The sequence below is a fragment of the Tamandua tetradactyla genome, chromosome X, assembly GCF_023851605.1.
Source record: "Tamandua tetradactyla isolate mTamTet1 chromosome X, mTamTet1.pri, whole genome shotgun sequence".
NCBI classification, from domain to species: Eukaryota; Metazoa; Chordata; class Mammalia; order Pilosa; family Myrmecophagidae; genus Tamandua; species Tamandua tetradactyla.
This window is the reverse complement of record NC_135353.1, coordinates 23,084,899-23,111,956: the sequence shown is the minus strand read 5'-3', so window position 1 is coordinate 23,111,956 and position 27,058 is coordinate 23,084,899. Positions and strand designations below refer to the sequence as shown.

The window sequence follows — 27,058 nt, the reverse complement described above, 5'->3', positions numbered from 1 at the left end:
TTAATGATAAAAGAGGAATACTGTCAGGCCACTCCACCTTCTTACCGTCACTGCCAGCTTTGTTCCTTTTTCCCAATAGACAGCTGTGAAAACACTGAGTTAACCCAGATAACACACATAGGCATTAGAACGCACAATCCTTGGCAACAAACTAATTAAGTAGCATGGGCCAGGCAGTAATTGCACAAGGTGAGACTAAGATGGGAGGCAAAGAAATGTTGAAGTCATAGGCAGAACCCACTGTGTAAATGACACTAATGAAAGTGTCCTGAGAGTGAGAAGGTGTCTTTCATCCTCACCTAGAGAGGAGATGGGATGGCTGGGCCACTTCTTGGACCATTCTGTCAACACTGGAGGAAAAGACTTCTGGAATCAGAGTCACGTGCACAGGTGGTCAATAAAAAGTGGGCCCTTATCACATAGACTTATCTCAGCTCACCTCTCCCTTGATGTGATGCCTGGCAGAAAACGCTTGCCCTCTGTGGAGGGGTTTGTTATGCCCCTCAGCACCAATGTCAGAACAGGGATCCCTCTCTCTATTGGTGATGTCAGAGACTTAGAGTTTACTACAACCAAAACCACCCTGAAGTCCATCAGGAAGGGCAGAGCCATTTAGAAGAGCAGTCACCCCATACTCTTCTGTCACTGCACCTGAAACGGTTAACACTGGACTTCAGAAGGAGGGTAATTAGCAGGTAGGGACTTTTGATTTTTTTACTCTAGACCTCTTTGCTTGGCTTTTCAAGGGGTATGCATCCTTAAAAAAAAAAAAAAGCAACAATCTGTTCTGTCAACTGGTGATTTTAATAAAAAGGACTAAAAGTGCTGTTATACTGGGTGACTTTTAAAAAAAGATTCCATTTAATGCTATTTTCAGTGAGGTCTGGTTTAAAGGGCCTGGTGGGAAAAAAAGTTTCTTTTATTTGCTGATGTTTACATGCAGGAGAATAGTGATGGGTCATAATGGATGCTCATGATATTTTTAAGTGCTTTTTACCCTTTAAAATGTGCATATATTTCTCTTTAGAGCCCGGAAAGTGCAAAGCTGAGGAAACAGCTTCTAAATACAAAGGGACATATAAGTGGCTCTTAACCAACCCTACGGAGACAGCCCGAACAAGATGCGTGAAAAATGAGAATGGAAACGCTATTAGAATCTGGTATGTACCAACCATGTTTTAGTTGCTAGTTCAGATACACAAAAATCCACTTAATTGGGGGTATGTTTCTATGCCATTTGTCTCCTTATCTACTGCCAACCTTTCTCTCTTTCACCTTTTGGAACTACTTCAGTGTGTAAACATGCAGCATAATAACATTCGAGAAAATTTTCAAGAAGAAAGTCACTCAAAATCCCACCACCTGAACATAGCCATATTTAGGTTGGCATGCTTTTTTGTCTGGCCTTTTTCTGTATGCCTTTCAGTTTTGTGTAGTGGTAATCAATATTCTTATATCAATCACATAATTTTTCCACTCAATGGTTTACCAAACATTTTCCATGTTTTTACGTTCATCTTCTTCATGGCAATTTCAAAAAACTACCTCAGAAGCTGTCTTGTTGATGGGCCATAGATCATTAATTAAATCACTCTTCTATTGTTGTTATCATTTTCCTTTTAAAAATGGGCACTCCCTCTTTTCTTACTCTGTTATTAATGGTTTATGCCATTAATTTAAGTGGGCAAGACCAGAGAGGCAGCAGCAGGTTTTGACAGGGCTTAAAGCTCTCTTTTGGAAGGAGACATTTTGGACTGCATCCTACCTCCTTCTCCCTACCTCTAATCTGGGAGAAAATCATGTAGCTATCACCTTAACAGTCAGAGCTCACCCGTAGCCTTTCCTTTCCAACCCCACTGCCACTATGCCGGTTCAAGCCCTTATTATCTCTTGCCTACTATTAGAACAGGCTCCCTGCCTTCTAACTGTGTTACTCCCCAAACAGATTCCATACTGCTGGCAGAGTGATTTCCTAAAGTCTGGCTGCTGTCTCATCAACTCTCATGCTCAGATTGCATACGACTTCAAGAATTACACGATAACTCCTAAATATAGCATGCAAGACTCAGGCTTCCTCTCCTGCAATCTCACTCAGTATTCTCCCTTCCTTACATGGGCCCCATCCAAAAAGGACCATTTGCCATTCTGGACTTAGTGTGTACTTCCTTGCATCTCTACCCCTGCTTGGGCTGTTTGTTCCTCTCAGAGGAACTTGCCCCATTCTATCCTTTCAGTGCCCAGCTCAACTCAAAAGTTGAAAATCAGTTTTCCTTGCTTGGTGGCTTGATAGATACTGCTTCGCTTATGCAACTTTTCAAGTCGTATTTTTACCTCATTTTGGAATAATTACATTTAGCATCTCAAATCACCTCATTATAAGCTCTTTGAGGGAAGAGATCCTGCCCAGTGTATCTGTGCTACCCACCCCGATCTTAGAACATGATGGGTGCTCAATAAATGTGTTAGCTTAATTGTATTGAACTGGGTTGAACTGAATGAGGCACAGTGGTGATGAGATCAATGAATTATGGAGAGTGCTATACTAATCGCTTTAAACAAGTTAATACAATGAAGATAGAGGTCATATTCCAACAAGAATTTCCTCTTAAAAATAGGGGTAAGAAGGGAAAGGGGTAAGAAAGAAAAGGAGGGCAAGAAGGGAAAGTGACAGTAAGGATAACGACAGAGGGGCAAAAATCTCTGCTTTGACTCTTGGATAGCTCAACAATGCCATTTCCCATCCCAAGATCTCTTTCGTGTTTATTGCCCTCCCATCCCCCGGTCACCCCTGCATGGTGACACTCGATTCACCTATTGTCCAAGAACAAAGTTCCTTCACTTGACAAAGAAACACTGGGATCCTACCTTTCCTACATCAAGCAGGTGGCTGGGAGGTGGAGCGAGGGGGAGGCATGCCAACAATATACCTATCCCCTCAAAATTGGCTTTAAAACTATGCTTGCCTCACCCCCCATGAGAAAGTTGGATAATGCTGTTTGTTCCTCTCTCTTCTCCTTTTCAGTTCAATCAATATCAACACTGGCGTATCTCAGTGGGAGAAACCTAAGTTCAAACAATGCAAATTGCTTCGAGGACTTCCTGATAAGATTGTGGATCTTACTAATATTACCATAAGTGACGGTGAGACTGATGGGAACACATTAGAGAAATAATGACATCTCAGCTTATTTGCCTACTTGGCCTGAGACTAGAGAGAATACAGGCAAACTTCAGTTAGGAAAATCTACCTTACAATAACACAATTTCAGAAATTAGAGTTGATATTGGTGAGGAGGGGGCAGGGCATGGGAAATTAGGCCTATCAGTGGTGTTTTTATTTTGTTTTCTTTTATAACTTTTTTTAATTTAAAGTTTTAGCGGGGTGTTCTTTTTCGTCTTACTTTAATTTTAAAAAGCTTTACTAGGTAATGATTCACATAGCTCAATATGGAAAAAACTTCTTCTCATCTACCCATCTATCTGTCTATCAGTCTATCTAATCTATCTATTCGATCTGTCAATCATCTATTTCCTAAACATTTGAGTGTCGTTTGTTTATATCCTGCTCCTTGAACCCATAATTCTTCCATGTACATTTCCTCAGAGCAAAAATATTCACTTATATAACCACCTTAAGTCATAGTTATCACATTTAAGAACTTTAACACTGATACAAAGTTTTCGGTCTACATTCCAATTTTATTTCATGATGTTTTTGAAGTTCATCCATGTTGTAGCATGTGTCAGTACCTCATTCCTTTTCATGACTAAATGATATCCCTCTGTATGGGTATGCCACATTTTGTTTATCTACTCATTCTTCAGTGATGGACCTTTGGTTGTTCCCACCTTTGGCTGTTATAAATAATCAAGGTATGAACTTGTGTCTACACGTTTTTGTGTGGACATGTGTTTTCAGTTCTCTTGGATATATACCTAGGAGTAAAATTTCCAAGTTATATAGTTACTCTATGTTTAACTTTTTGTGTTACTGCAAAATTATTTTCAGCTGCAGCTACACTATTTTACATTCCGACCAGCAGTGCAGGAGGGTTTCAGTTTCTTCACATCCTTCTCAACACTTGCTATTGTCCATTTTTTTCATTATAGTTATCCTCGTGGGTGGTTTCTCTTATTGTTTTGATCTGCATTTCCCTAATGGCTAATGATTTTGAGCATCCTTTTTTAATTAGAGAAGTTGTAGGTTTACAGAAAAATCATGTCAATAATACAGAGTTCCCATATACTCCTTCCTCATTCACATGGTTTTCCCCATCATTAGTACTTTGCATTAGTGCGGTACCTTTTGTACAATTGATGAGACAATATCGTTATAATTATACTATTAAACTATAGTCCACAGTTTGAATTAGGGTTCGGTTTTAGAATTGGACTGTTTCATGGTTTTAAAATTTTTATTCTCAGATATTGTATGATTTCACTTATATGAAATCATTTGCAAATTTGCAAGGTCAGAAACTTGAACATCTTTTCATGTACTTATTGGTCATTTTTATATCTTCTTTGGAAAAATGTCTATTTAAGTTATTTGTACATTTTAAAATTGGGTTTTCTATTGTTGAGTTGTAGCAGTTATTTATATATCTGAATATTAAACCATTATCAGATATATGATTTGTAACACTTTCTCCCACTCTGTAGGTTGTCTTTTCACTTTCATGAAAATGTTTGAAATACTGAAATTTTTAATTTTGATGAAGCCAATTTTTCTATTTTTTGTTGTTGCTCATGCTTTTGTTTTCATATCTAAGAAATTATTACCAAATACAAGGTCATGAAGGTTTTCCCCTATGTTTTCTTCTATGAGTTTTATGGTTTTAGCCCTGGTGTTTAGGTTCTTGATCCATTTTGAGATAGGTTTGTATATGGTCTGAGGTAGGTGAGGTAGGGCTCCAACTTTATTCTTTTGCATATGACTATACAGCTGTCCCAGCACCATTTATTTGTGACACTATTCTTTCCCCATTTAATATACTTGGCACCCTTGTCAAAAATCAATAGATGTATGGAGACATTTGTATTCCATTGGTCTTTAGGTGTATCTTCATGCTAGCACCACGCTGTTTTGATTACTGTGGCTTGTAGTAAGTTTTGAAATTGGGAAGTATGAGACCTCCAACTTTGTTCTTCTTTTAAAACATTGATTTGGCTATTCTAGGTCCCTTTCATTTCCATATGAACCTGAGGATTGGGTTTTCCATTCTTAAAAAAAAAAAACTGCTGAAATTGTGATAAGGATTTCTTTCAATATGTGTATCACTTTGGGTATTACAATCCTAATAATATTAAGTCTTCCAATCCATGAACATGGAATGTTTTGCTATTTATTTAGGTCCTTTTTTTGGAAATGATTTTTAGTTTTCATTGTACAAATCTTTCACCTTCTTGGTTAAATTTATTACTAGATATTTTATTCTTTTGGATGCTACTGTAAATGGGATTGTTTTCTTAATTTTCTTTTTAGATTTTTCATTGCCAGTCTATAGAAACACAACTGATTTTGTGTGTGTTAATTTGATAGTCCACAAGCTAGTCATTTGTTAGCTCTATTAGTTTTCTTGTGTGTTTGTTGGATTTTCTATGTAAAGTGTCATGTCATCTGTGAATAAAGAGAGTTTAATTTCTTTGTTTCTAATTTGGATGCCTTTTATTTCTTTTTCTTGTCTAATATCTCTGGCTGGGACTTCCAGTACAGTGTTAAATAGAAGCCATGAAAGTAGACATCCTTGTCTTGTTTCTTATCTTAGGGGAGAAATCTATCAGTCTTTTTCCATTGAATATGTTTGCTATGGGTTTTGAATTTATGCTCTTTGTCAGATTGAGGAAGTTCCCTTTTATTCCTAGAATTCTGGATATTTTTAAAGCAGTCTTACTGTGATATATTCACATATCATACAATTGATCCAAAGTGTACTGTCAGTGGCTTTTAGTATAATCACAGGGTTGTGCATTCATCACCACAATCAATTATAGAACACTTTCATTACTCCAAAAAGAAAAACCCTGTACCCCTTAGTAGTCACCTCTCAATTCCTCTACCCTTCCCCAGCCCTGTGTAACCATTAATCTAATTCTGTCTCTATAGATTTATGTGTATTTAAAGAAGACTAAAATATTACTGTTAACTATAGTCCATAGTTAGCATTAGGTATATTTTTCCCATATACCACCCTATTATTAACACCTTGAATAGTGATGTGCATTTGTTATAATTCTTGGAAGAACATTCGTAAATTTGTATGTTCAGCACAGACATCATTCACCAGGGTTCACTATGTTATACAGTCCCATGTTTTACTAGCTTTACTTCTAGTAGCATACAGGACCTAAAACTACCCCTTTCATCCACATTTACACATATAACTCAGTACTGTTAATTATACCCACATTAATGTACTACCATCATGTCTATACATTTACAATTAACTTAAATAGAAATTCTGCACAAATTAAGCCTTAGGTCCCCAATCCCTACCTCTGTTCTTTCTCCAGGTAACTTATATTCTAGATTCTAACTTTATGAGTTTGCTTATTATACTTAGTTCATATTATTGAAATTGGACATTATTTTTCCTTTTGTGTCTGGATTATTTCACTCAACAAAATATTCTCTAGGTTCATCCGTGTTGTTGCATGCATTAGGACTTTATACCTTCCTACTGAATAACATTCTGTCATATGTATATCCCACATTTTGCTTATCCATTCATCAGTTGATGGATGCTTGGGCTGTTTCCATCTTTTGACAATTGTGAGTTATGTCACTATGAACATCAATGTGCAAATGTCTGTTTGTGTCCCTGCTTTCCGTTTTTCTGGGTCTATACTGAGAAGCAGGATTGCTGGATCATATGGCAATACTATATGAGCTTTCTGAGGAGCTGCCAAATGTCTTCCACAGTAGCTACACCATTTTACATTCCCACCAACAGAGAATGAGTGTTTCTATTTCCCTGCATCCTTTCCAACACTTGAATCTTTCTACTTTTTTCTTTTTAATAGTGACCATTCTAGCAGGTGTGAAATGATATTCCATTGTGGTTTTTGATTTGCATTTCCCTAATAGTGAGTGATGTTGAGCATCTTTTCATGTGCTTTTTGGCCATTTGTATTTTCTCTTTGAAAAAATGTCTATTCAAGGCTTTTGCGCATTTTAAAATTTGGTTGTCTGTCTTTTTATTGTTGAGTTGTAGGGTTTCTTTTTATATTCTGTATATTAAACTCTTATAGGATATGTGGTTTTCATATGTTTTCTCCGATTTCATAGGCTGCTATGACACTTTCTTGACAGAGCCCTCTGAAGCACAGATGTTTTTAATTTTGAGGAGATCCCATTTATCTATCTTTTCCTTTGTTGCTTGTGCTTTGGGTGGAGAGTCTAAGAAACCATTGCCTATCACAGTATATTGAAGATTCTTCCATACATTTAATTCTAGGAACTTTATGGTCCTGGTTCTTATATTTAGGTCTCTGATCCATTTTCAGTAAATTTTTGTATAAGATATGAGAAAGGAATTCTCTTTATTCTTTAAAATATGGATTTCCAGTTCTCCCCACACCATTTCTTGAAAAGATGGTTCTGTCCCAGTTGAATGGACATGGCAGCCTTGTCAATTATCAATTGTCCATAGATGTGAGGGTCTATTTCTGAACTCTCAATTGGATTACTGTGGTTAGTATGTATAACTTTATGCAGTACCATGCTATTTTGACCACTGAAGCTTTGTAATATGCTTTAAACTCAGGGAGTGTAACCTTTAGCCTCATTCATTTTCAAAATGTTTTTGGCTATTTGGGACCCTTACCTTTCCAAATAAATTTAATAATTAGCTTTCCCAATTCTGCAAAGCAAGCTGTTGGAAATTTGATTGGGATTGCATTGAACACTAGTGATTTTGCAGGTTAATCTTGTATGCTGCCACATTGCTGAACTTGTTTATTAGTTCTAATAGCTTTGTGGTTGATTTTGGGGGGATTTTCGGTATATAGGATCATGTCATCTGCAAAAAATAATGAAAGTTTATTTCCTCCTTACCAATTTCGATGCTTTCTCTTTGAGAATCAAAATGTTGATTTTATATTTGCAATTTCACTATTTAAAATATTTTAAACTTTTTTTGTTGTATAATATAACATATGTATAAAGCAAAGAAAAAAAAAAGCAATAGTTTTCAAAGCCCTCTTCAACAAGTAGTTACAGGACAAATCCCAGAGTTTGTCATAAACTACCATAACATCCTCTCAGGTTTTTCCTTCTAGCTGCTCTAGAATATAGGAGATTAGAAGGAATAAATATTTTTTTATCATTACAATTGATTTTTTTTTGTTTTTGTGGAAAACAATATATACATGAAAAAAGAAATAAATTTCAAAAAACAGCACAACAGTTAGTTGTAGAACAGATTTCAAAGTTTGTGGTATGGCTTATAATTCCACAAATTTAGGTTTTTACTTCTAGCTGCTTTAAGATACTGGAGACTAAAAGAAATATCAATTTAATGATTCGGCAATCATATTCGTTTATTAAACCCTCTTCTATATAACTCCACCATCACCCTTGATCTTTCTCCCACTCTTTAGGGGTATTTGGGCTATGGCCATTCTAACATTTTCATATTGGAATGGGCTGTCAACAATATGGAATTGGGAGATGGAACTAGCTTATGTTCTGAGGAGGCTGGGCCCTCTAGTTTTCAGGATTTATCTGGTCCAGGGACCCATTTGGAGGTTGTAAGTTTCTGGAAAGTTACCCTGGTACATGGAACCTTTGTAGAATCTTGTATATTGCCCTAGATATTTTTTAGGATTGGCTGGGATGGTTTTGGCTGTGGATTGGCAAGTTATGATGGGTAGTGATGTCCAACTGAAGCTTGCAAAAGAGTGACCTCCAGAGTAGCCTCTCAAGTCTATTTGAACTCTCCCTGCCACTGATACTTTATTTGTTAAACTTCTTTTCCCCCTTTTGATCAGGCTGGCATTGTTGATCTTATGGTGCCAGGGCCAGACTCATCCCTGGGAGTCATCTCCCACGCCACCAGGAAAACTTTTACCCCTGGATTTCATGTCCCATGTAGAGGGGAGGGCAATGATTTCACTTTCAGAGTTGGGCTTAGAGAGAGTTAGGCCACAGCTGAGCAACAAAAGTGGTCCTCCAGAAGTAACTCTTAGGCATACTTATAGGTAGGCTAAGCTTCTCCACTACCTACATAAGCTTCACAGGAGTAAGCCTCAAGATCAAGGGCTTGGCCTATGATTTGGATGTCCCTAATGTTTGACACAGTATCAGCGGATTCTGTGTTGGTAAAGTTTAAGAGCCCCATATTTTTTCTCCCATCTATCAAGGAACTTTGGCAATACTTTTTGATTATCTGCTTAATGTATTCTACGATATATCCAGGCATTACGTTAAGCTATAACATTTTCAATTTCAGTGCTTTTTATTTCCTTTTTTTGCCTCCCTGATCTAGCTAGAATTTCTAGCACAATGTTGAATAATAGCAGTGACAGTGGGCATCATTCTCTCTCTCTTTTGGCATGGACAGGCATCGGTAATCGAACCCGGGTTTCCAGCATGGCAGGCAAGATCTCTGCCTGCTGAGCCACCAGAGCCCACCCAGCATCATTCTCTTGTTTCAGATCTCAGAAGGAAAGCTTTCAGTGTTTCATCATTAAGTACGTTGTTAGCTAAAGGATTTTTGTACATGCCCTTAAACTTGTTGAGGAAGCTTCCTTCTGTTACTATCTTTCAAAGTATTTTTATCAAGAAAGGATGCTGGATTTTGTCAAATGCCTTTTCTGTGTCAATTGAAATGATCATGTAGTTTTCCCCTTTGATTTGTTAATGTGGTGTATTACATTATTGATTTTCTTGTATTGAACCACTGCTGCATACCTGGGATAAAACCTGCGTGATTGTGGTCTATTATTATTTTTAATGTGTTGTTGAATTTTATTTTCAAGTATTTCGTTGAGGATTTTGCATATATATACATTTGAGAAATGTGTCTGCAACTTCCTTGTATCTTTCTTTGGCTTTGCTATTAGTGTGCTATTTGCTTCATAGAATTAGTTAAGTAGTGTACCCTCTTCTTCATTTTTTGGGAAGAGTTTGAACAGGATTGGTATTAATTCTTGGAATGATTGGGAGAAGTCACCTGTGAAGACATCTGGTCCTAGAATTTTCTTTATTGGGAAATGACTGATTCAATCTCTTTACTTGTAATTTGTCTGTTGAAGTCTTCTATTTCTTCTGTAGTCAGTACAAGTTGTGTGTTTTTAGTAAATTGTCCATTTCATCTAAGTTGTTCATAGTATCCCCTTATGATCCTTTCAGTTTCTGTGGGGTCAGTAGTGAGGTCTCCCTTCTCATTTCTGATATTTGTTTGCATTCTTCTCTTTTTTTAGTCTAGCTAAGGGCTTAACAATTTTATTGATCCTCTCAAAGAACCAACTTTTGGTTTTTTTTATTCTATTGTTTTGTATTATCAATTTCATTTATTTCTGCTCTAATCTTTGTTATTTCTTTCCTTCTGTTTGCTTTGTGATTAGTTTGCTGTTTTTCTAGTTCCTCCAGTATTCCGTTAGGTCTCTGATTTTCACTGTTTTTTATTTTTAATGTAGGCACACAGGGCTGTTAATTTCCCTCTCAGCACTGCCTTTGGTGCATCCCATAACTTTTGATCTATTGTGTTCCTGTTTTCATTTATCTCAAAGTATTTACTGATTCCTCTTGCAATTTCTTCTTTGCCTTACTGATTGTTTAAGAGTGTGTTGTTTAAATTCCATATGTTTGTGAATTTTCGAGTTCTATGCCTGTTATTGATTTCCAGTTTCATTCCATTATGGTTAGAGAAAGTGCTTTGCATAATTTCAATCTTTTTAAGTTTTTTGAGTCTCATTTGTGACCGAATGTATGGTCTATCCTGGAGAAGTTTCATGAGCACTTGAGAAGAATGTATATCCTGCTGTTGATGAACTCTGTCAGTTTCTGTTTATCTGTGACTATTTTAACTCTCCCTCATTTCTTCAACTTTTTTTTTTTTTTTTGCTGTAAGATTATACAGTCATTATCAATGATCGGGGCTACTGGACTACATTTCAACAAGTTCAGGTATTTTTTTTTCTGGCTATTCTAAAGCACCAGATACTAAAAAGATGTATCTACATAGTCAGTCAGTAGTCACAATCATTTGTTTAATCCTAATTTCTCAGTTATACCTCCTCCCTTGCATTTGATCATGCAGTCTTCAGGGATAATTGGGCAATGGCCATTCTAATTTCTTTGTGTTGGGAACGAGTATTGACTGTATGGGGTACAGGAATCAAAGTGATTGATGTTCTTGGAGAGACTGGTACCTCTGGGTTTCAGGGCTTATTTGGCATAGGGTCAATCTGGAGGCCTTAGGTTCTGAAAAAACAAACGTACTATGAAAAGCTGTTCTAGAGACTTAGAGCCCAGTGCACTCCCTAGGATGTTCAGAATATTGTTGGTTGGGGGTCGGCATATTGTGGAAGTTCGAACTATCTGGCTAAAACGTGCTCAAGAGTAACCTCCAGAATGACCTCTCAACTCTTTTTGAAATTTCTTGGCCACTGAAACTTTATCTTGCTCCATTTCTTTCCCCCCTTTTGGTCAAGAAAGTGTTCTCAATCCCACAATTCCTGGTCCAGGCTCATACCTAGGAGTCATGTCTCACATTGTCAGGGAGACTTACACCCCTGAGCATCACGCTCCACGTAGTGGGGAGGACAGTGAGTTCACCTGCAGAGTTGGCTTAGAAAGGCCATATATAAGCAACAAAAGAGGCTCTCTGGGGGTGATTCTTAGGCATAATTACAAGCAGACCTGTCTTCACCAACGCAGAAATGAGTTTCATAGGGGCAAGCCTCAAGATTGAGGGTTTGGCTTATTAAATTTGGAGTTCTCAATGCTTGAGAGAATATCAGAAATTCTCCGAGTGGGGAAGTTTAATGGTTCTGCATTTTCCCCCAGTCCCTCAAAGGGATTTTTCAAATACTCTTATGTTCTGCCCATAATACTCTGGGCTGTGTCTGGATATTGTATTAACTTGTACAGAATAATAAGATCTCATTCTTTATTCTGTGTTCCATGTAATTTGATTGTTTAAATAAACTGACAAGACAGGTTAGATAGTGTGCTTCAGAAAACTTAAATTTTGGACCAAATTGACATGTCTTCCTTTGGTCTCACACAGAAGTTGAAATTTTAAAATACATATAATATCATCCTTTGCCCTGCATTCTGCTTTCCCTTAGTCCTAACCAGGTCCTTTTCATTCATATTTCTAATTGAAGTCTGATCTCCCTCATTTTTGAAGGACCGTTTTGCCAGATAGAGTATTCTTGGCTGCCAGTTTTTCTTTTTCATTACCTTAAATTATATCATACTACTGCCTTCTTGCCTTCATGGTTCCTGATGAGAAATCAGAATTTAGTCTTTTGGAGCATCCCTGTACCTGATCAATCACTTTTCTTTTGCTGCTTTCAGAATTGTCTTTTTATCTTTTGCATTTGACATTTTGACTAGTATGTTTCTGAGAGTAATTTTATTAGGATTTATTGTGTTTGCAATATATTTTATTTCTTGAACATATATTTTTAAGCCCAAACTCGCTGATCAAGAGCCGTGCTCAGCTCTTGGCCATGCTTCCCCACATTGCCTGGGGAGGAAGGCCTCCATGTTCTTCTCCATCCGCAGCATCCAGCTACAGACTGTACTGAGGGTGCTTGCCTCGATGGTAGGGGATGAGTGACAGCCACTGCCACTGCATAATGCATTCACAGTTGTTATTGCTGTTGTTGTTTGTCACATCTTCTCCATCTCTCGGTCCTGCTCTTTCTTGGATGCTGAACAGTGCTTTCCTGACCTCTGAAGCCTCAGAATCATTGTTTCAGACCGTTTCTGCCTGTCTATTAGCTGCTTTTGGAGGAGTATGTCCTATTTCAGCATCTCCCCGTTTTCTGAGTGCTTTTATCTAAATGAGTATTGGATTTTGTCAAGTGCTTTTTGGTGCCAATTGAAATGATCACATGGATTTCATTCCCTTCATTCTATGAATGTGGTATATGTTGTTTGATTTTCTTGTGTAGAACTTCCCTTGAATTCCTGGGATAAATCCCATTAGGTCATGGTGTATAATCATTTCAGCATGCAGTTGGATTCGATCTGTTGAAGTTTTTGCATCTGTATTCTTATGGGAAATTGTTCTGTAGTTTTCTGTTTGTGATATCATTATGTGGCTTTGGTATAAGAATAATGCTTGCCTATAGAATGACTTAAGAAGACTTGTATCCTCAATTTCTTGGAAGAGTTTTAGAAGGATTGGTGTTAATTCTTCTTTGAATATTAGGTAGAATTCTTGGACCTTTCTTTGCTGAGAGGTTTTTGATTGTTGATTCAATCACTTTACTTGTTATAGTTATTTTGAGACCTTCTATTTCTTTTTCAGTCAGTCTAGGTAAATTTTGTGTTTCTGAGAATTTGTCCATTGCATCTAGATTATCCGATTTGTTGATGTACATTTATTCATGTATTGCCTTAGACCCTTTTAATTTCTTAAATATCAGCAGTAATGTCCCCACTTTCATTTCTTGTTTTGGTTATTTGTGTCTTTTCTCTTTTTTCCCTTTGTCAATCTAACTAAAGGTTTGTCAATTTTAATTATCTTTCCTAAGAACCAACTTTTGCTTTTGTTGATTCTCTTAGTTGCTTCTCAATTCTCTATTACATTTATCTCAGTTTAATCTTTATTATTTCCTTCTCTCTACTAACTCAAGGTTTAGTTTCTTCTTCTTTTCTAGTTCTTCAAAAAGTGAATTTAGGTTATTGATTTGAGGTCTTTGTTCTTTCTTAATGTAGGTATTAATAGCTATACCTTTCCTTCTATGCACTGCCTTTGCCTAATTCTATAAATTTTGGTATGTTGTGTTTTCATTTGCATTCATCTCTAAGAATTTTCATTGTGATTTCTCCCTTGACCAATTGGTCGTTTAGGAGTGTATTGTTTAATATCCACATATATGTGAAATTCCCGGTTTTCCTTCTGTTATTGACTTCTAACTTCATCCTACTGTATGTGGAGAAGATGCTTTATATAATTTTAATCTTTTAAAATTTTATTGAAACTTCTTTAATAACCTAATATATTGTCTAACTTGGAGAATGATCATGTACATTTCTGTTGTTGGGTGGAGTGTCTTACATATGTCTGTCGGATATAATTGGCTTATTGTATTGTTGAAGCCTTTTGTTTCCTTGTTGATCTTCTCTCTAGGTGTTCTATCCATTATTAAAAGTGGTTTATTGAATTTTCCAACTATTATTGTAGAACCATCTATATTCCCTTCAGTTCTGCAAATGATTGTAATTTGTGGCTTGTTATTAAGTGCATATATGTTTATAATTGCAATGTCTTCTAGATATATTAGCCATTTTATAACTATTAATATATCGACAATTTTATTAATTGTTATTTTTCTTTTGTAACAATTTTTTACTTAAACTCTATTTTGTCTGTTATTAATATAGCCATATAAAAATAATTTTGTCTGTTATTAATATAGCCATCCCAGCTTTTTTTTAATTACTGTTTGCATGGAATATTTTTTCCATCTTTTCACTTTCAAACTATTTGTATCTTTGCATCTTTGGTGAGTCTCTTGAAAAGGGCATTTAGTTAGATCACGGCTTTTTATCCATTCTCTGAATATCTGCCTTTTTATTGGACAGTTTAATCCATTTACCCTCAGAATAATTACTGATAAGGTAGGACTAACTTCAGCCATTTTGCCACTTAGTTTTTGTACTTATACTTTTTTCTTCTTTTATTTCCTTCATTGCTGCTTTCTTTTGTATATAGTTGATCTTTTATAGCTTTATATCTCCACCTCTGAACTTTGCCCACATGGCTGTGATTTCCTCAGCTCTACCTTTCTGCACCACTTCTCCACTCCAGGTGAGTTCTGGGTCAGACAAATGAAATGATTCCCAAATCATCCCCTCAGGGAGTGTGTCAGAGTGGACACACAAATACACCGAATCTGCACATTAAGTGTGCCAATAACCAAACCCCCAGGACACACACTAGCAATAAGACTGCCATACTGGGAGTGTGGGCCATTGAGACGGCCTCATTCTCATTACCTGCCACAGGAAGCTTGGGGAGGGGGAGGGGCCGGCGCAAGTGAAATTATCCTGCAGCTTTTCTACTGTTTTTTTTTTTTTATGAGGGTCAAAACATTTTATTCTCTTCATTTTTTTCTTTTTTAATAAAGTTAAACAGTAAAACAAAAATTCACAAGCTGCCTCCCCATCCACTCCCCACCTTCCTCTCCAACCCGCGCTCTTTGGTGCTGGCTCCCTTTCCTTTACCCCAGTCACACAGACGCTGAGGTGTCCAACCTAGAGAACGGAACTGCTCTAAGTACACAGAGACATGCTGAAGGGAGGAGTTGAATTGTGTCCGTATTCAGGGTTAAACTGAGTGAGTCTGCATTTTCTGGGTTGTGGGTGCTTGGTTTCCTGTTCATTAGCCAAACTGAAGAAAGAAATTCCCTGGACCAGATGCTTCAAAGCTGAGGCTCCCTGGACCACTGAAGAATATATTGTTTACATCAAAATCACCCACAGTCATGCCCTCTTCATCTAGGTCTTGTCCACTGTCATAGCGAGTCTTTTTCTGGGATCAGAGAGGATGGCGAAGGCTTCTCCAACTTTCTTGAACTTTTTCTCCTTCTCCTTCTGAACTTCAGCACTGGCTCCACTATACTTATCCGGATGGTGCACCAAGGCCAGTTTCCGATAAGCATTCTAGATCTCATCCTCAGAGATGAGGACTTGTCCACTCCCAGAATCTTGCAGTACTCTTTTCTCATACTCTTCTTTATCTCCAGCTGTGCATTTTTTAGGAGTTATCTGTGTTCTTTTGTTTTCTCCAACTGATGCACTTTTCACAGTCCCACACGGCTTCTCCACACTGTTCTGTATCCACCTAACCCTGAGCTCTTCCTCAACTAGGCTTTTATACAAATCTCATCAAGCTTCACTGCATTTGTGCAGTCTGCTATTGCAACATCTAGTTTCCTAAGCTTGAAATTAACCATACCCCGAATACAGGAGAGGTTAGCATTTGTTTTTATGTTGTTGGGTTCTATCCCCAGGGCTTCTGTGTACAATTCATATGCTATTTAATAATTTCTTTCTTTAAATGCTTCATACTTTTATTCCCATCGTCTTTCTCTGCTTTAAGTGCTCTGGCATTTCTGCAAATAACACAAGCCTTCTCATGGTCAGGAACCATTCTGAGAGCCTGTACAAAAAACTGAACCACCTTTTCAATACAATTTTCATAATAAAGACTAAGACCTCATACATACAGAGCATCCACTTTAGTGGAATACATTCATAAAATGTCACTGGCCACATACTGTGCTTCTGCATAGCTAGTCTGCTTTGAGGAATTTGAAGCGATGGCAGGCAGGAACAAATTCTAGAGCATGATCCATGCAGAAAACAACCTTCCGAAAATCCCGCTGCTCAAATCTGTTTCTGCTATTTTCTCATATTCTATGACCTCATTAAAAGCACTTATGTGATACAGCTCTAGGGCTCTCTGAAAACTGAGACATGCTGCCATGGCATTCCCTAGAGAAAGGTGACACTTGCCCTCTTGCAGGTGTCCCCGCACAAAACTGTCATCCAACCTCACTGAGTGTTGTGCATCTCCAAGACCTTCCTGGAACCTTCCGAGCATCATCAAGGTGGCTGCACGATTACTGTAATAGCTAGCATTTTTAGGACACATATCTATGGCTTTTGTATAATAGTTATAAGCTTCATTGTAATTTTTCTTGGCATAATTTTTCATTGGCGCCATCTTACTACCAGGACCTTTCCTACTTTTTTTTTTTTTTAAGAATAAACACTTTCATTCTTTTTATTCTTTTAACTTTTTTATTGCATAGTATAACATATATACAAAGCAAATAAATAGTTTTCAAAGCATCCTTCAAAAAGTGGTTACAGGATAGATCCCAGAGTTTGTCATGGGCTACTATGCAATCTTCTCATATTTTTCCTTCTCGCTGCTCCAGAATATAGACTAGAGGGCTTAAATACTTTTTTTATCATCACAATCAACTTTTTCCCCTGTTTTTCTTGTGAATAATAACATCCATACAAAAAACTATAAATTTCAAAGCACAGCACCGCAGTTGGTTGCAGAACATATTTCAGACTTTGACATGGGTTACAATTCCACAATTTTAGGTTTTTACTTCTAGCTACTCTAAAACACTGGAGACTAAAAAAGATATTAATTTAATGATTCAGCATTCATAGTCATTTGTTAAGTCCTATCTTCTATGTATAATTCCACCAGCACCTTTGATCTTTCCGTACCTCTCTTTGGGGTTGTTTGGGCTATGGCAATTCTAAATTTTTGATATTGGAAGGGTCTGCCACTAATATGGGGTAGGGAGATGGAACTATGCGATGTTCTGGAGAGGCTGGGCCCTCTAGGTTTCAGGACTTTTCTGGATCAGGAACACATCTGGAGGCTGTAGGTTTCTGGAAAGTTACTCTAGTGCCTTGTGAAATCTTATATATTGCCCTAGGTGTTCTTTAGGATTGGCTGGAATGGTCCTGGTTGGGGGTTGGCAGGTTGTGATAGGTGGCAAGGTCTACCTGAAGCTTGTGTAACAGCAAACTCCAGAGTAGCCTCTCAACTCTATTTGAACTTTCTCTGACACTGATACTATTAGTTATACTTCAAAATCCATTCTACCATCTTGCTAATGTGCCCTGCTTCTATTTCTTCCCTGAGTCACTTTTGGTAGTTTGTATCTTTTTAGTAATTTGCTTATTTCCTTTAGGTTATCTATTTTATTGACATGCAATTATTCATAGTGTTCCCTTATAATCCTTTTTGTTGCTAAAAGATTTCTACTATTTGTCCATTCTTTGATTCATGACTTTAGTTATTTGAGTCTTCTCTCAGTTTATCTTGGTCATTTTATGCAAAAGTTTTTGAATTTCATTGATCTCTTCACAGGACCAACTTTAGGTTTTGTTATTTTCTTTATTGTTTTCTTTTATTTTGTATTTCATTGTTTTCACTGTAATCTTTGTTAATTCCTTCTTTCTGCTTGCTTTGAGTTTAGTTTTCTTTTCTTTTTCTAATTTCTTGAACTGAAAGTTTAGGTTTTTGGTTTAAGAACTTTCTTCTTTTTTTTAAATAAATGCTTACAAGTATAAATTTCCCCCTAAGGACTGCTTTATCTACATCCCTAATGTTATGCTGTGTTGTGTTTTCATTTTCCTTCATCCCAGGTTATTTTCTATGTTCCCTTATGCTTTCTTCTTTAATCCATTGGTTTTATAGTAGTGTGTTATTCAATTTCCACATATGTGTGAATTTCCCAAATTTCCTTCTGCTGTTGATTTCTAATTTAATTCCATTTTTGTTGGAATATATATTTCATATGTGTTCAGTCCTTTTAAATTCATTGAAACTTGTTTCACGGCCTACAATGTGTTCTATCAAGTACAATGTCTACTTGAGAAGAATGTGTTTTGACTTGTTCTTGGGTGGAATGTTTGATAGATAAGTGTTAGGTCTAATTGGTTTATAGTCTTCTAATTCCTTGTTGTTTCCATCTAAATGTTCTATTATTGAGTGTGGGGTATTGATTTCTCTAACTATTGTTGTTGAATTTTCTGTTTCTCTTTTCAATCATCGGTCAGCTTTTTATTTATATATTAAGGTGTTGTTAGGTGTATATAGGTCTATAATTGTTATATCCCCCCCCCCCGCTGGATTGACCCTTTTATCAATATAAAATATTCTTCTTTGCCTCTAGTAATAATTTACCTTAAACTATATTTTGTCTGATATTTGTATAGTCACTATAGCTCTCTTATGCTTGCATGGGATTTCTTTTTCCATCCTTTCATTTTTTAAATTTTTATTAATAAAACCAATCAATATACAATATGAACATTTTTCCCATAATGTAGTTGAATATTCATCATCATGATTATTTCTTAGAAAATTTGCATCAATTCAGAAGAATGAAAAGAAAACAGAAAAAAATTCATACATATTATACCCCTTACCCCTCCCTTTCATTGATCACTAGCATTTCAGTCTACTAAATTTATTTTAACATTTGTTCCCCTTATTATTTATTTATTTTTAATCCTTATGTTCTACTCATCTGTCCATAAGGTAGATAAAAGAAGCATCAGACACAAGGTTTTCACAATCACCCATTTACATTGTGAAAGCTATATCATTATACAATCATCTTCAAGAAAAATGGCTACTGGAACACAGCTCTATATTTTCAGGCAGTTCCCTCCAGCCTCTCTGTTATGCCTTAACTAAAAAGGTGATATCTATTTAATGTGTACGAATAACCTCCAGGATAAGATCTCGACTCTGTTTGGAATCTCTCAGCCATTGACACTTTATTTTGTCTCACTTCTCTCTTCCCCCTTTCAGTCAAGAAGGTTTTCTCAATCCCTTGATGCTAAGTCCCAGCTATTCTAGGATTTCTGTCCCATGTTGCCAGGAAGGTCCACACCCTTGGGAGTGTGGAGGGGAAGGGCAGTGAGTTTGCTTGTTGTGTTGGCTGAGAGAGAGAGGCCACATCTGAGCAATAAAAGAGGTTCTCTTGGGGGTGACTCTTTGGCCTAATTTTAAGTAGGCTTAGCATATCCTTTGGGGGTTAAGTTTCATATGAACAAACCCCAAGATTGGGGGCTCAGCCTATTGCTTTGGTTGTTCCCACTGCTTGTGAGAATATCAAGAATTCTCCACTTGGAGAAGTTGAATTTTCTCTGTTTCTCACCATTCCCCCAAGGGGACTATGCAAATATTATTTTTATTCCCTGTTCAAATCCTTCTAGGATTTGTTGAGGCATCAGTCTGGACAAACCTTCAAAATCTCATGCCCTACTCAAGGTTCCATGTACTATGGTGTTCAATTAAGCTGTCCACATACGTTATATTAGGAAATGCATTAGTTAAAATATAAATTTTGTACCAAATAAACAATTTTTGCTTTAGTCTCACACATAAGTTAAAGTTTTAAAATATTAATTACCATCTATTTTCAACACCCTGTATTATTGACATTCCTTTGTTCTTCCTGATGCAAAACATTTTTAAATTTGTACATTTATTCACTATCATTATACATGCTATGCATTCCTAGATTATGCCATCTCAGTCTTTATCGAATATCTTTCCTTCTGATTTCATTTCTGCCCCCAGGCCTCCTCCTTCTATCATTCTCACATATGGCTTCATCCAGTGTTGTAACATTATTGTACTACAGTTAGGTATTATTGTATTGTGCTATCCATTGCTGAATTTTTACAATCAGTCCCATTGTACAATCTGTATCCCTTCAGTTCCAATTACCCGATATCTACCCTATCTCTATCTCCTGATGATCTGTGTTCTTAACTGAAATAATCCAAGTTCGTTCATTAATGTTAGTTCATATCAGTGAGACCATACAGTATTTGTCCTTTTGATTATGGATAATCTCACTCAGCACAATTCTCTTAAGGTCCATCCACGTTGTTACATATTTCATAACTTTATTCTCTCTTATAGCTGCAAAATATTCAATTGTAGGTATATACCACAGCTTGTTTAGCCACTCGTCTGTTGATGGACATTTAAGCTGTTTCCATCTCTTGGCAATTGTAAATAATGCTACTATAAACATTGGTGTGCAAATGTCCGTATGTGTCTTTGCCCTTGTGTCCTCTGAGTAGATACTTAGCAATGGTATTGCCGGGTTATTTGGCAATACTTAGCTTCCTGAGGAACCGCCAAACTGCCTTCGACAGCGATTGTACCATTTGACATTCCCCCCAACAGTGGATAACTATGCCTCTTTCTCCACATCCTCTCCAGCACTTGTCATTTTCTATTTTATTGATAATGGCCATTCTGGTGGGTGTGAGATGATATCTCGTTGTGGTTCTGATTTGCATTTCCCTAAGCCAGGGAAATTGAGCATCTTTTCATGAGCCTTTTGGCCATTTGTATTGCTTCTTCTGAGAAGTGTCTGTTCACATCTTTTGTCCATTTTGTAACTGAGTTGGCTTTCTTTTTGTTGTTGAGTTGAGCAATCTCTTTGCATATTCTGAAGACTAGACCCTTATCTGATATATCCTTTCCAATATTGTCTCCCATTGTGTTGGTGTCTTTTTCTTTTCTTTTCTTTTTTTTTCATTGCCATAATACGATTTTATTTATTTATTTATTTATTAAAAAAATAAAGAAACAAAATACATAATCAGTAATTCACAATATCTTCACTTAGTTGCATATTCATCATTTCTTAGAACATTTGCATTAATTCAGAAAAGAAATAAAAAGACAATAGAAAAAGAAATAAAACACAGGAAAGAAAAAAAAAAGATTGTACCTACCATGCCCCTTACCCTTTGCTCTCATTGATCACTAGCATTTCAAACTAAATTTATTTTAGCATTTGTTCCCCTTATTATTTATTTTTATTCCATATGTTCTACTCCTTTCTTGACAAGGTAGGTAAAAGGAGCATCAGACACAAGGTTTTCACAATCACACAGTCACATTGTGACAGCTGTATCATTATTCAATCATCCTCAAGAAACATGGCTACTGGAACACAGCTCTACATTTTCAGGCAATTCCCTCCAGCCTCTCCATTACATCTTGAATAACAAGATGATATCTACTTGATGCATAAGAATAACCTCCAGGATAACCTCTCGACTCTGTTTGGAATCTCTCAGCCATTGACACTTTGTCTCATTTCCTTCTTCCTTCTTTTGGTCGAGAAGTTTTTCTCAATCCCTTGATGCTAAGTCTCAGTTCATTCTAGGGTTTTTCTCAATCCTTTGATGCTGAGTCTCTGTTCATTCCAAGATCTCTGTACCACGTTGCCAGGAAGGTCCACCCCCCTGGGAGTCATGTCCCATGTAGAGAGGGGTAGGGTGGTGAGACTGCTCATTGTGTTGGCTGGAGAGAGAGGCCACATCTGAGCAACAAAAGAGGCTCTCTTGGGGGTGACTCTTAGGCCTAAATTTTAAGTAGACTTGACCTATCCGTTGCAGGTTAAGTTTCATATGAACAAACCCCAAGACTGAGGGCTCTGCCTATAGCTTTGGTTGTCCACACTGCTTGTAAGAATATCAAGAATTCAACTTGGGGAAGTTGAATTTCTCCCTGTTCTCACCACTCCCCGAAGGGAGCTTTGCAGATACTTTTCCACTCACTGGTCGAATCACTCTGGGATTCATCAGGTCGTCACTCTGGACAAACCACCAAAATGTCATGTCCTACCTGAGATTCCAAGTACTTATGGCATTCAGTCAAACTATCTACATAAGTTATATTAGGAAATGCTCTAGTCAAAATACAAATTTTGTAACAAATAAAAATTTTTTGCTTTAGTCTCACACAGAAGGTGACATTTTAAAATATTAATTACCATCTATTTTCAGCACCCTGCAATAATGACATTCCTTTGTTTGTCCTCATGCAAAAGCATTTTTAAAATTGTACATTGTACATTTCACTATTATTATACCCTCTAGACATTCCTACATTATACCATCTCAATCTTTTTTTAAAACTTTTTTTATTAATTAAAAAAATTAACAAACAAAACATTTAGATATCATTCCATTCTATATATACAATCAGTAATTCTTAATATCCTCACATAGTTGCATATTCATCATTTCTTAGTACATTTGCATCGATTTAGAAAAAGAAATAAAAAGACAACAGAAAAAGAAATAAAATGATAATAGAGAAAAAATAGACTATACATACCATACCCCTTACCCCTCGCTTTCATTTACCACTAGCATTTCAAACTGAATTTATTTTAACATTTGTTCCCCCTATTATTTATTTTTATTCCATATGTTCTACTCTTCTGTTGATATAGTAGCTAAAAGAAGCATCAGACATAAGGTTTTCACATTCACAGAGTCTCATTGTGAAAGCTATATCATTGTTCAATCATTATCAGGAAACATGGCTACTGGAACACAGCGCTACATTTTCAGGCAATTCCCTCCAGCCTCTCCACTACATCTTGAACAACAAGGTGATATCTACTTAATGCATAAGAACAACCTCCAGCATAACCTCTTGACTCTGTTTGGAATCTCTCAGCCATTGACACTTTGTCTCATTTTACTTTTCCCCCTTTTGGTCGAGAAGGTTCTCTCAATCCCTTGATGTTAATTCTCAGCTCATTCTAGGGTTTTTCTCAGTCCCTTGATGCTGAGTCTCAGCTCATTCCAGGATCTCTGTCCCATGTTGCCAGGACGGTCCACACCCCTGGGAGTCATGTCCCACGCAGAGAGGGGGAGGGTGGTGAGACTACTTGTCATGTTGGTTGGAGAGAGGGGACACATCTGAGCAAAAAAGAGGCTCTCTTGGGGGTGTCTCTTAGGCCTAAATTTTAAGTAGACTTGACCTATCCTTTGTGGGGTTAAGTTTCATGTGAACAAACCCCAAGACTGGGGGCTCAGCCTATAGCTTTGGTTGTCCACACTGCTTGTGAGAATATCAAGAATTCAACTTGGGGAAGTTGAATTTCTCCCCACTCTCACCATTCCCCGAAGGGGGCTTGCAAATACTTTTCCAGTCACTGATCAAATCATTCTGGGATTCATCGGGGGATCACTCTGGACAAACCAACAAAAACTCATGTGCTACCTGAGATTCCAAGTACTTATGACATTCAATCAAACTATCTACATGAGTTATATTAGGAAATGCTCTAGTCAAAATCTAAATTTTGTAACAAATAAACATTTTGTGCTTTAGTCTCACACATAAGGTGACATTTTAAAGTATTAATTATCATCTATTTTCAGCACCCTGCAATAATGACATTCTTTTGTTCTTCCTCATGCAAAAACATTTTTAAAATTTGTACATTGTACATTTCACTATTATTATACACTCTAGGCATTCCTAGATTATACCATCTCGATCTTTACCATCTATCTTTCTTTCTGATTTCATTTATGTCCCCAGCCCTCCTCCCTCTATCATTCTCACATGCAGCTTCATTCAGTGTTTTAACATGATTATATGACAGTTAAGTAGTATTGTGCTGTCCATTTCTGATTTTTTTTTATCCAGTCCTGTTACACAGTCTGTATCCCTTCAGCTCCAATTACAAATATCTTACCCTATTTCTATCTCCTGATGGTCTCTATTATGAACAAAATATTCCAAGTTTATTCACTAATGTCAGTTCATATCAATGAGACCATACAGTATTTGTCCTTTTGTTTTTTGGCTAGTCTCACTCAGCATAATGTTCTCTAGGTCCATCCATGTTATTACATGCTTCATAAGTTTATTCTGTCTTAAAACTGCATAATATTCCATCGTATGTATATACCACAGTTTGTTTAGCCACTCATCTATTGATGGACATTTTGGCTGTTTCCATCTCCTTGCAATTGTAAATAATGCTGCCAGAAACATTGGTGTGCAAATGTCCGTTTGTGTCTTTGCCCTTGTGTCCTCTGAGTAGATACCTAGCAATGGTATGGCTGGGTCATAGGCCATTCTATATTCAGCTTTTTGAGGAACCGCCAAACTGCCTTCCACAGTGGTTGCACCATTTGACATTCCCACCAACAGTGAATAAATGTGCCTCTTTCTCCACATCCTCTCCAGCACTTGTCATTTTCTGTTTTGTTGATAATGGCCATTCTGGTGGGTGTGAGATGTATCTCATTGTGGTTTTGATTTGCATTTCTCTAATGGCCAAGGACATTGAGCATCTCTTCATGTGCCTTTTGGCCATTTGTATTTCCTCCTCTGAGAAGTGTCTGTTCAAGTCTTTTTCCCATTTTGTAATTGGATTGGCTGTCTTTTTGTTGTTGAGTTGAACAATCTCTTTATAAATTCTGGATACTAGACTTTTATCTGATATGTCGTTTCCAAATATTGTCTCCCATTGTGTAGGATGTCTTTTTGCTTTCTTGATGAAGTTCTTTGCTGTTTAATTTTGAGGAGTTCCCATTTCTTTCTTTCTTCAGTGCTCTTGCTTTAGGTGTAAGGTCGATAAAACCGCCTCCAATTATTCTTTTTATTTTCTTGACAAAGTTCTTTGATGCACAAAAGTGTTCAACTTTCAGGAGTTCCTATTTCTTTCTTTCTTTCTTTAATGCTCGTGCTGTTGGTGTAAGGTCTTGAAAGCCACCTCCTATTATAAGATTTATGAGATATTTCCCTAAATTTTGTTCTAAAAGTTTTATGGTTGTAGATCTAGTGTTTAGGTCTTTGATCCATTTTGAGTTAATTTTTGCATAGGGTGTGAGATATGGTCTTTCATTCTTTTGTATGTGGATATCCAGTTCACTAGGCACCATTTATTAACAGAGTGTTCTGTCCCAGGTGAATTGCCTTGACTACCTTATCAAAGATCAATTGTCCATAGATGAGAGGTCTATGTCTGAACACTCTATTAGAATCCATTGGTCAGTATATCTATCTTATGCCAGTACCATGCTGTTTTGATCACTATAGCTTCGTAATATACCTTAAAGTCATGTAGCATGAGACATCCGACTTCATTTTTCTTTCTCAGAATACTTTTAGGTATCCAGGGCACCTTGACCTCTCAGATAATTTGGTTACTGGTTTTTCTATTTCTGAAAAGTAAGTTTTTGGGATTTTAATTGGTATTGCATTGAATCTGTAAATCGATTTAGGTACAATTGACACCTTAACTATATTTAGTCTTCCAATCCATGAACACAGTATGCCCTTCCATCTATTTAGGTCTTCTGTGATTTCTTTTAACAATTTCTCGTAGTTTTCTTTGTATAAGTATTTTGTCTCTTTAGTTAAATTTATTCCTAAATATTTTATTCTTTTAGTTGCAGTTGTAAATGGAATTCATTTCCTGATTTCCCCCTCAGATTGTTCATTACTAGTGTATAGAAACACTACAGATTTTTTAGTGTTGTTCTTGTAACCTGCCACTTTGCTGTGCTCATTTATTAGCTCTACTAGTTTTGCTGTGGATTTTTTGGGGTTTTTGACATACAGTATCATATCATCTGCAAACAGTGAGTTTTACTTCTTCTTTTCCAATTTTGATACCTTGTATTTCTTTTTCTTGTCTAATTGCTCTGGCTAGAACTTCCTACACAATGTTGAATAACAGTGATGATAGTGGACATCCTTGTCTTGTTCCTGATTTAGGGGAAAAGTTTTCAGTTTTTCCCCTTTGAGGATGATGTTAGCTGTGGGTTTTTTTTTTTTTTTTTTTTTTTAACTTTTTTTTTTTTTATTAATTAAAAAAAGAATTAACAAAACAATTAGAAATCATTTCAATCTACATGTACAATCAGTAATTCTTAATAACATCACATAGTTGCATATTCATCATTTCTTAGTACATTTGCATCGATTTAGAAAAAGAAATAAAAAGACAACAGAATAAGAATTAAAACAATAATAGAAAGAAAAAAAAAACAAAAAAAACAAAAACAAAAAAACCTATACCTCACATGCAGCTTCATTCAGTGTTTTAACATAATTGCATTACAATTGGGTAGTATTGTGCTGTCCATTTCTGAGTTTTTATATCCAGTCCCGTTGTACAGTCTGTATCCCTTCATCTCCAATTATCCCTTCTCTTTTTTTTTTTTTTAATTAACAGAAAAAAAGAAATTAACCCAACATTTAGAGATCATACCATTCTACACATGCAATCATTAATTCTTAACATCATCTCATAGCTGCATGATCATCATTTCTTAGTACATTTGCATTGGTTTAGAAGAACTAGCAACATAACCGAAAAAGATATAGAATGTTAATATAGAGAAAAAAATAAAAGTAATAATAGTAAAATCAAAACAAAACAACACAAAACAAAACAAAAACCTATAGCTCAGATGCAGCTTCATTCAGTGTTTTAACATGATTACTTTACAATTAGGTATTATTGTGCTGTCCAT

General features: G+C 36.4%; 1 protein-coding gene and 1 pseudogene across 1 annotated transcript in view; one reads left to right on the top strand and one right to left on the bottom strand.

Annotated features, from left to right (window-relative positions):
- The window catches only part of ADGRG4 (adhesion G protein-coupled receptor G4), a 182,763-nt gene that overhangs the window by 95,056 nt on the left and 60,649 nt on the right, over nt 1-27,058 (top strand). Inside the window, 2 exon segments of the mRNA XM_077146785.1 lie at nt 1,028-1,160; nt 3,023-3,141. Of these exon segments, the coding sequence (XP_077002900.1) occupies nt 1,028-1,160; nt 3,023-3,141 (252 nt within the window).
- LOC143671194 (dnaJ homolog subfamily C member 7 pseudogene) lies at nt 15,570-16,844 on the bottom strand (annotated as a pseudogene).